The sequence below is a fragment of the Chaetura pelagica genome, unplaced genomic scaffold, assembly GCF_000747805.2.
Source record: "Chaetura pelagica isolate M959 unplaced genomic scaffold, ChaPel_1.0 scaffold2216, whole genome shotgun sequence".
NCBI lineage: Eukaryota > Metazoa > Chordata > Aves > Apodiformes > Apodidae > Chaetura > Chaetura pelagica.
In genome coordinates, this window is record NW_009953537.1 from 14518 (window position 1) to 23901 (window position 9384).

At 54.2% G+C, this 9384-nt stretch overlaps 1 protein-coding gene across 1 annotated transcript in view; it reads right to left on the reverse strand.

Annotated features, from left to right (window-relative positions):
• GLTSCR1 (glioma tumor suppressor candidate region gene 1) overlaps window positions 1–3563 on the reverse strand; it is a 15625-nt gene extending 12062 nt beyond the window's left edge. Inside the window, exons 1-4 of the mRNA XM_009999492.1 lie at window positions 3523–3563; window positions 2833–2875; window positions 2408–2473; window positions 8–1114 (exon numbers count right to left, since the gene is read on the reverse strand). Coding sequence (XP_009997794.1) covers window positions 8–1114; window positions 2408–2473; window positions 2833–2875; window positions 3523–3563 — 1257 coding nt within the window. The remainder of the gene's footprint in view (window positions 1–7; window positions 1115–2407; window positions 2474–2832; window positions 2876–3522) is intronic.
• Window positions 3564–9384: the final 5821 nt, after the last annotated feature.

Below are 9384 nucleotides of genomic sequence, written 5' to 3' on the forward strand. Positions count from 1 at the left end.
CACTCATTGGCTTGCTGATGGCCTGCTGCTGCGGCGGTTGCTGCTTGAAGACGTTGGCTGGAAGCCCTTGGGGGAAGCCCGACAGCACCACGTTCTGCCCGGGTTTGCTGGCCATGAAGGTCAAGTTCTGCTGGGCTTTCTGCTGCTGCAGGGTGGCCTCGTTCTGGATGGTCAGGGTGGTGTTGTTGGAGCTGAAGGGCTTGGGGGTGATCTGGTAGAGCTTCTGCTGCAGGACGCCGGCAGGTTTGGGCTGGATGGGGGTGGGGGTCCTGTGGATGATGACGTTCTGGGCCTGCACCAGGGGGCTGCTCAGGTTGGAGGTGACAGTGAGGGGCTGGGAGCCCTGAGTCCCCGACACGCTCCCGAACATGGAGTTCCCGTTGAGCGTGGTGGTGGCCACAGTGGGCAGGTTCTTCTGGATGACCAGCCCGGTGCCCTGGGGCGAGACCCCCGTGGAGGCCAAGGTGACCTGCTGCTGCTCGGGGGCTGTCTGGGTGATGTAGCTGCCGACAGGCATGGTGGCCACCTGGGAGGGCTGCACCTGCTTGGCGATGATCTGCTGGGCTGGCTGGTTGATGGCCATCACCTGCTGCCCCACCACCTGGATGGGGCCGATGCCCAGCGTCCCGCTGGGGCTGCCGTTGGGCAAGCCCTGCAGGTTGGAGATGGGCTGGATGGTGACGTTGCCCAGGCCCACCTGCTGCAGGAAGGGCTGGACACTGATGGCCTTGTTGACCACGTCGGCTCCCACCGACTGCTGCACCAGGGCCTGGTGGGTCAGCACGGCCGGGGGCTGCAGCCCGATCAGGTCAGCCCCCCCGGAGAAGATCTGGGGAGCCCCCTCAGAACCCGCCTGCACCACGGGCTGCAGCGTGGGCAGCTGGAAGGAGCCCAGGTCCAGCTCGGCCTCCGCCTCCAGCGTCTGCTCCGTGATGTTGGCCTCCTGCAGGCTCTGCTGGAGGATGTCACAGGGCTGGTCTGAGTTGGGCAGGTTGGCCCCCCCGCTGGACGGGGACCCCAGGATGTCATCTTCTAAGAAGTCCAGGTCCACACTGGTGCTGGGCTGGCTCTGCTCGGTGCTCAGGTGGTTACCGGAGGGCTCCTGGACGTGCAGCTGGGGGGCAGCAGGGCAGGGGGGAAGAAAGAAGAGGCCTTGAGCTCAGGCATGGGCAGGGGGCTTCAAGCCAACTGGAGTTGGGGGCTTCAAGCCAACTGGGGTTGGGGGCTTCAAGCCAACTGGCCAATGGGGCTTCAAGGCAACTGCCCAATGGTTTTCAGGGGAGAAGGACCCCAGTGACAAGCTCTGAGTGTGGAGGGGGCCAAGGGCAGGGAGGGACCCCAGTGTCCCCAAAAGCTCTATCCACGTGTTCACACCTTCAGCCACTCCCTTCCCAACTTCCAGAGCTGAGGACACATCCCCTGCCTCCCTCACCCTTGTCGGGATGGGAAGTGGGAATTTCACATCCTGGAAACTCCAGGAAACCTGGAATTTTTCTGGCAAGAGATGTTCAAGCCACAGGTGAGTGAACCCAACAAGTGTCCCCCCCCAGGGAGAGTGTCCTGCTGGGAGAACCAGGAAAATCCCAGGGAAGGAACGTGCAGCTGGAGCCTGGAATCCAGCAGCTCTTGAGTTTGGTGGGACAGGGATTGACCAGGAAGTGAAAAATTGGGGAAAAAAAAAAAAAGTAGAAGCAAAACCTGGAGTGCTGGAGAAATGTGTTGGTTAGAAGGTGTTGGCAGCTCCACCCAGAGCTAAAAAACAAAGTGTGATGGAGGGAGGAAAAAAAAAATCAAAATCAAAATCAAAATCAAGGCTTTTATGGACGATGCAACCAGAGAGGGAGGGGGAAAAAAAAAAGGGGAATCAAGTCATGCTCCAATGTTATCCATGCAGGGCAACCCATGCTGGGGGGAGAGGGGTGAAAATCAACCAGAAAGGGGGTTTTTAGAACCTCCTTCCATGTATTTCCCCTTCGGCCTGTGAGGACAGGGAGGAACCCAGAGGGATTTTCCTTCTCACCCCCTTTTTTTTTTTTTTTTTTCAAGTGCTTTTCCCGGTTATCCAAATTCTCCTGGTGGTGGGAGGGTGTGGTGGGGCCTCCCTTCCTTCCTCCCCCACCTCAGTTTCTGCCCTGGAAGCTTTTCCCAGGTTGAAAGCAGACTTTTCTTTTTTATCTGCCCCTGTAATCAGCTTTTCTCCCCCCCACCCCATGTAAGGGGAATCTCCTGGGGAATGATCCCTGGGTCCTGCCTCTTTTGCCAGGGAAACAGATGAAAATCAAAGTCTTTTAAATTAAAAAAAAACCAAAACCAAACACAACAAAAAAAAACCAAAAACCAAAACCAAAAAAAGGAAAGGTTTTTAAAGCTGATGGTTCCCCAAGTATAAATTAAAAAAAATACATACCCCAGCACCTTCAAAAAAGGCACTGGCTGCATCTCCTGTGTTGTCCAGGAGATCATCACTGTCAATCTGTAATTAAAAAGATTTCATTTACTTTCTTTAGGTATAGGACAAAAAAAAAAAACCAAAAGGGGGAAAAATTCAAAAGAAGAGGCAAAAAAAGCAGGTGGGCAGGAGGGGCAGGGTCCCTCCCCCCCCAGCTCCAGGAGCCCCAAAACCCCAGCTCCACGTGGGGGGGCCCCGAGCTGCCTGCTCCTAAAAAGTCCTGGAAAAGCCAAAAAAAAAAGATCCTGGAACTTGGGGGATTTTGTTTCGTTTTTACTTTAGAAAAACTTCCGTGTTTGTTTAAATTGTTAAAAAGCAAAGGAATGAAAAGAAAAGAGGCTGCTGGTGTGGGAGTTGTAGCCCAGCCCCCCAGCCCCTCTCACCTTCTCAGATCCATGTAGGAAATCGTTCAGGGCCTGAGGATCACTGGAAAGCAAGGGACAGAGGTGGTCAGGGAGCCAGGTGTGGCACTAATTAGTGCATTCACTAATTACACCCCCCGATTCCTGTGCTCCTTCCACAGCTGAAGTTCCCACACGGAGGCTCCCGGGTTGGTTTTCCCCTCCTACATCCCTCATCCCCCTTCCCCTCCTCATTCCACAGAGCCCCAGTTACCAACAACCCCATCATCACTCATTAGTCATCAGACACTAATCAGTCATCGCAAAATTAATCAGTTTACCCAAAAAAAGAGGCCTGGGTAACGAGCAGCCCCAGGCTGGGAGCACAGAAACAGTTGGAATAGCTGGGAAAGCATCAGTGAGGTGGGATTCATCCGTTTCATGAGTGGGAGAAGGGAAACGTGGGATGCAGAGTCTGTCCCTTCCCCACTATCAAAGCTCCTCCCGCTTGGCCAGAACCCTCCGAGCTCCCCAGGAGGAGAGAAACCCAGAAATCTGGAAGGGTTTGTAGTTCTGGGAAGTCTGCAGAGCTCCTGGAGAACATCTCGGGTGGCTTTTGGCTCTGGGAGACCCAGCCCAGCACTGGAGGGGCCGTGGTGACCCCTGGGGATGTGTCCAGGGTGGCAGGACCCCCAGCCCAGCCCAAGGCCGGGGTGTCCTGGGGCTACTCACCAAATGACATCTAGCAGGCACCGGCCGTCTTCATCATCCATGTCAACTGCAAGGAGACACCAAGCTCTGGTCAGGAGAGCAGAGGGGTGGGGAGCTGCTCCAAGCCCCCCATCCCAACCACCACGCTTGGCTTTCCCTCCCCATCCATCCCAGCAGCAGGAAAACCACCGGCCCCTCCGATACCTGCTGGAGAAGCTGCTGGTGGCAAAGCCTCCCAGCTCCACCACGGCTCCTCCAGCTGCTGTCACAGGTGAGACAACTGGGAAGACAAAAGCTCAACCTCCATCGTGGTGGCTCATCCCTCAACCTCCACCACAGTCACTCAACCCCCCACCACTCCTGTCCCTCCTCCACCCTGCTGGCTCGTCCCATCTCTCCACGGATGGATTTCGCTGGGAGTCCTCCCAGGGGGTTCAGGCTTCACTCTGGAACCCAAACCTGCAGCTTTTCTCCTTGTTCTCAGCCTGCCAGGGGGGTTGGTGGCCCCAGTTCAGCTGCACCTCCTCGTGCTTCTCATGAAATCTCTGGAAAAGCCTTTTCCTTCCCATTTCCAAAGGTAAATTCCAGTAAAACATCAGGGAAAACCCACCTGCTCTTCCCATCCCACACTCATCTCAATCTCAATTTCAACCCAGAAATTCCCTTGACATGAAGGAAAAGGCCACAAAAGCCACTGACACACCAAGGACCAACATGGAAACCTCATCCAGCAGGAAGACGTTTCCCAGCCCCATTTTCCCAGGATGCTGGATGGTGTTTTCCCCACTTGGCCTGTGAGGAGAGCAGAGGAACAGATCTTGGGCAGGGACCTTCATGCCAGAGGTGGCTCTGGCTCCATGTCCTGCTATTTTTAGCTCCCGCACGCCGGGAATGGCAGTGGGATTTAAGGAAAAGCCTCTTGCTGACACGGGAAGGAAAACACCCCATTTTCCATCCCATCCAGCTCTTGGAAGGAGACAGAAAGGAGATACTGAGCAGCTTTCCTTCTCCCACAGCAGGGGCATCCCTAATTATCCCAGATTATCCCAGTCCATTGGGAAAAGTCAAGCCCAGCAGAGCTCGGCAGGGACCCACAGACTGAGGCCACCAGAGAAGGGACCAGGGTTTGGAATTTCCAGCCCTACTGTTTTCCAGCAGGAAGGAAAAGAACCGTCGCTGCCTCGGAAGCACAATTCCCACCGGGATGTGCCCGAAGTCAGGGGGTTTGGTGGTGAGAAGGGCCTGGTCACTTCCCTCGGGATTTGCTTCCTGCCTGCCCAGCCCTGGCCTGGCCTCAGCCCGAGGCTCCGTCTGTGCAGGAGGAGCTGGAACAGCCTGATCCACAGGGATTCTGGGAGCAGGAAGGTTGTGGGTGCCGGGGCAGAACGGTCCGTGGTAACGGAGCCCTTGGATCCTGCTCCTTCTCCCTTCATTATTCCCTGTTTTATCACAGCCAAGACACAATCATTACTCCTCTGCGACTCAGCTTCCCTTTCTAATGAGGGCTAACGATGAGAAGACACTGGGTATCCCACCAGGAATGCTGGGATAAGTGTTGGGAAGCCCATCCCACCCCAGCCCTGCCCTGTATCCAGCCACACACCACCCCTGCCAGGCCTGGGAAAACGGGATTCCCAGCCTGGAGATGATCCAGCTCCTGGCAGAGGGTGGAACGGTCTTGTCCTGCTGAGGAGATGCAAGTAAAACTGAATTCCTGACACCTGGAATACCAGGGAGACAAAATTGGGGAGCACAAAGTGGCTCTGGGGCACTTCCTGCCACTCCCTCTGCCACGAGCAGCATTTCTGTGGAGAGTGAGGGGGGTTTTGGGGGTTTTAACAGGGATTTAACACCTCTCTGGTCAGAACGTGTTGGGTCTGATGCAGCTGGGGTGCCCCAGCCAAAAGGTTTAATCAACACTGATTGTGAGGAGCCTGGGGGTGAGCTGAGAGGGAGGTTTTGGGCTGGAAAATAAACAGGAATTGGGAATGCTCCCAAAAAACCAACAATAAGTCACAATGTGAGGACAGACGAGGTAAAACACGGGAAGGTCTGGGTGAAATTGGGGTTCCAGGAACCTCCAGGTCTCGGGAGCCAGAATGTTCCATTCCCAGCTTTCTGTAAGGGCTCAGTGACCCCAAAACCCCCCGTTATCCCAAACTCCAAGCAGCCTCTTGCACCAAGCTGAGGTGCCACCACCATTGTAGAAATACAACATTTAAGCTGTTATTAATTACCTGCAGCAATTAACTTGCTGTCACCTGCTGGGCACTTCTCTCCACCCAGGACAAACCAAACACAAATCAAACCCACACCCACACGACCTGAAGACCTTCACACCAGCTTCCAAGGGGAGCTGGTTGTTCCCAGAAACAGGATTTTGGGAAGCTGCTCCGGGTCACCTGGGCAAGTTTCCCTTGCCTGGAGCAAACACCTCTTCCCTCCAGGCAAACCCCTTTCCTTCCTGCCACGGAGCAGGGTCGAGTTACAGCAAAGTTCATCTCCTCGACACCAATTCCACGTTTTCCTGTTGGTTTTTAGGTTTTATCCAAGTTTCCTTTAATCCTTTCCACTTCCTCAGGCTCCTGGGAGACTCTGGTCTGTGGAGAGCACCAGCAGAGGGGTTTTTTTGAGGGAGGAAACCCAAACACCAGGAGGCTGCAGGCAGAGCATCCAAGCCCATCCTGACACAAAACAAAGGGAATTCCCAAATATTCCCTCAGTGCCTTCTCCTCCACGGTGTCAGCTGTCAATTCATCCCCAGCTTCCCGAGGGAGCTGCACAGGGAAGCAGCTGGGGGAAGAACTGGAGGTTCCTGCTCCCAGATTTTGTCTCTCTCTGGCTCCAATGGTCCCCGTGGCCCTTGGGAAATCTCGGGAATAATCAGCAGCAGCTCCTCTGGCCAAGGATGGGGCAGCAGGGCTTCAGATACAGCAGATTTTCCAAGAATCAGATTTTTCCTTCGAGTCAAGATACATCCCAGGGCTGGAGGTGAAACCAAATTGATCCAGAAGGGAGAAAAAAAACCAAACCCAACGACTCTAAAATGCTCATTTTTTGACAGCTCAAGACACGGGGATAAATCCCAACACCATCAACAGGGATGACACCAGGAAGTAGCTCCTTTTTCTCCTGGTATCACCCTCTTTTTCCAGCATCCCGCTGGATTTCTCTCTCCTGCAAAAAAAAAGGTGTGAGCAGGGCCAACCTCACACCTTCCAGGGAAGAAAAAGCTGGGAGTGATCCCTCCCCCCTCGGGCGGGGATGGAATCCTGCCGGGAATCTCCATTTCAATGGGGGCCCTGCAGGAACCCGAGGGAGGGGGTTTAGGGAAAGGCTTCCTCCAGAAATCCATCCAGATGGGTTTAAGGAAAGGATTCCTCCAGAAATCCATCCTGGTTTCCAAGCAAACAAACCCCCCAAACAGAAACCAAAGCAGGAGGTTTTATTTTGGCGGGACTAATAAATATTTGAAAGATAAACAGTTTCGGGTGGTGGTGGCTGTTGGGTTGTTTTTTTTTCCCCTAGCAGAAACTTATAAAAGGCAACAGTTGGATTCTGGACAGGCTGAGGACAAGGGTTATTTTTAACAGATAAACCCTGACTCGGTGTTCCCACATCTTGTTGCTCTCCCAAGGATTTTTGCTGCCTGATCCTGAATCCTCCGACCACGACCACAAGGTCCCAGGTCCCTCAAGCACTGAAAACTGTTTGGAATCCTCTTGGAGATGATGTCCAAGGAGGGAATGAGGGAAACAGGGAACAGGTCCAGCCCAATCGTGGTAATTAGGGCTCAGAACCTGCTCCAGGTGTAATTAAAACACCAGTTTGAGCCACGACAGAAGTGACCCCCATGGCTCCAGGTTGGAATGTCTGTCACTGCTCTTCCCTAACAAAAGTGAAATGATACGAAGAATTCAGAGCTTCTGGGGAGCAGCCCTGGTCTTCCCTCTGTTTTCCCATCTCATTCCCTTAGGAATGACCCTCCCTTGCCTTGCCATGGCACCAACTGCCCCAAAAACCTCACAAATTACCCCAAAACGTGCAGATCTGGGGCTCAGAACAGGTCAATCCTCAGTGTTCAGGAGCAGGTTCTAAAGCCCAGATGGAACTGGACCAGGAACCAGAAATCCAGGCATTGCTGCCAATCATCTGAGCCCAAAACCACCTGAAATGGAGCATTCCTGGATCCTGGAATTCCTTAAAAGCCCAGGCTGTGCAATTCCCCTTGATCCCTATTGACTCTGGCTGCTAGTGCTCAGGATGCAGCGGCTGTCACGGATACTGGGATGCAGAACTGACCCCCAGAACCAGCCCATCCCCCCCTCCACACACCCACTTCCACATTCCAGTGAATAATGGAAAACGAGCAGGGAAAACCGGAGCATCCTGAGCCTGGCTGTGCTCCCAGGTGCTGGAACATGCAGTGGGAGCACCAGGAATTGCCTGGCCACTGTTCCTGGGCACCACCCAGGGAGGGAATCCCACCCTCAGCTTTGGAATTAAACATGGATAAATGAGCTTTGTTGCATCCCAAGACAAAAACCTGAGAAGCACAAAGCTTGGAGGAGCCAGGGGGGTTTCCAGGGAATTCCAGTCGTGTCACCCCCCTGTGCAGACAGAATCACAGAATGGTTCAGGTTGGAAGGAACCTTCAAGATCATCAGGCTCCAACCTCCCTGATGATCACAGCACTCCTGCAATTCCAGCCAGGAGGAATGTGGGTTCCCCATGTCCCCTGACACCGGAGTGCCCACCTTCCTCAGGCTCCACTGAAAATAGACAGGGAAAAAACCCCACTATATCCATCTTTTATTACATAAGGGGTGACTCTCACATTGTTGAACGGGCTCCAGGAGCTGCAGTCCCACGGACCTCGGGTAAACAAGGCCCATCCAAGGGGACACTTTTTCCAGCCAATGTTTTCCTTACAAACCCCGCAGACCTTCTCCTTGCCCAATCCCTTAGGATCAGCTTCCAAACATCCTGAGAAATGCCCCACTCTGCCTGTGTCTGGGCACCATTCCAAGGGAACAGCTCCATCCTCAGACCCCCTCAGTGGCTCCAGGACACTCCTGTGATCCTCATGGATGTGACAAGAAAACCAAGGGACTCGTAATCCATCCTCATCCCTGGGGAATGATCCTCAACAACAGACAAATTCCCAGTTCCTAACCCAAAGCTTCAAGTGCTTCATCATCCTCCTGTTTCTGCAGGTAGGGAGTCCAGGAGCACCAGACTCCCCATTTCTCCATCAAAACTCCAGAGACAGAGGTGGAAAACCTGGATTTTGGCTCCCTCAAGCCACAAACGGGGGGCAGCTGCAGGTGGGAGCTGCTCCAGGACATTTCTTCCCATGGGAGCAGCGTTAAAAACAACGTCAAGATGTTTGTGTGCAGCTTGGGGGTTAAATACTCCTCCAAAAACCCTTAAATCCACCCAGTTTCTCCTGCTGCCTGGTGTCACTAATTCCCCACGGATCTGTCTGTGAGCTCAGGACAGACCTTCCCCTGGCAGGATGGAGGGATGAGACACCATCGTGCCAAGGACGCTCTCTGCGCGGTGCGGAGGAAAACACACCCCACTTTGGGTTGGGAACATCCCATTTTGGGTCAGGGAATGGTTTTCCTGGCAGTGGAGGGGACTGGCAGGGTCCCGGGACAGCCGCCCTCCCCTCCCCCCCTGTGCAGGATTTACTTGGAGCTTTTTGCTGGAAATCATTTCCAGACTCACATTCCCTCGACCGCAGCGGGAGGAGGAGGAATACAATGGGAGGCAAAGTGCTGGGTTTTCAGGGAAGGAGGGGGAAAAACTTCCCAGGGCTGGAGCAGGGAGATGAGGATGCGGGAAGGAGCTCGGCCACGGGCGCCGTGCGGAGCAGGA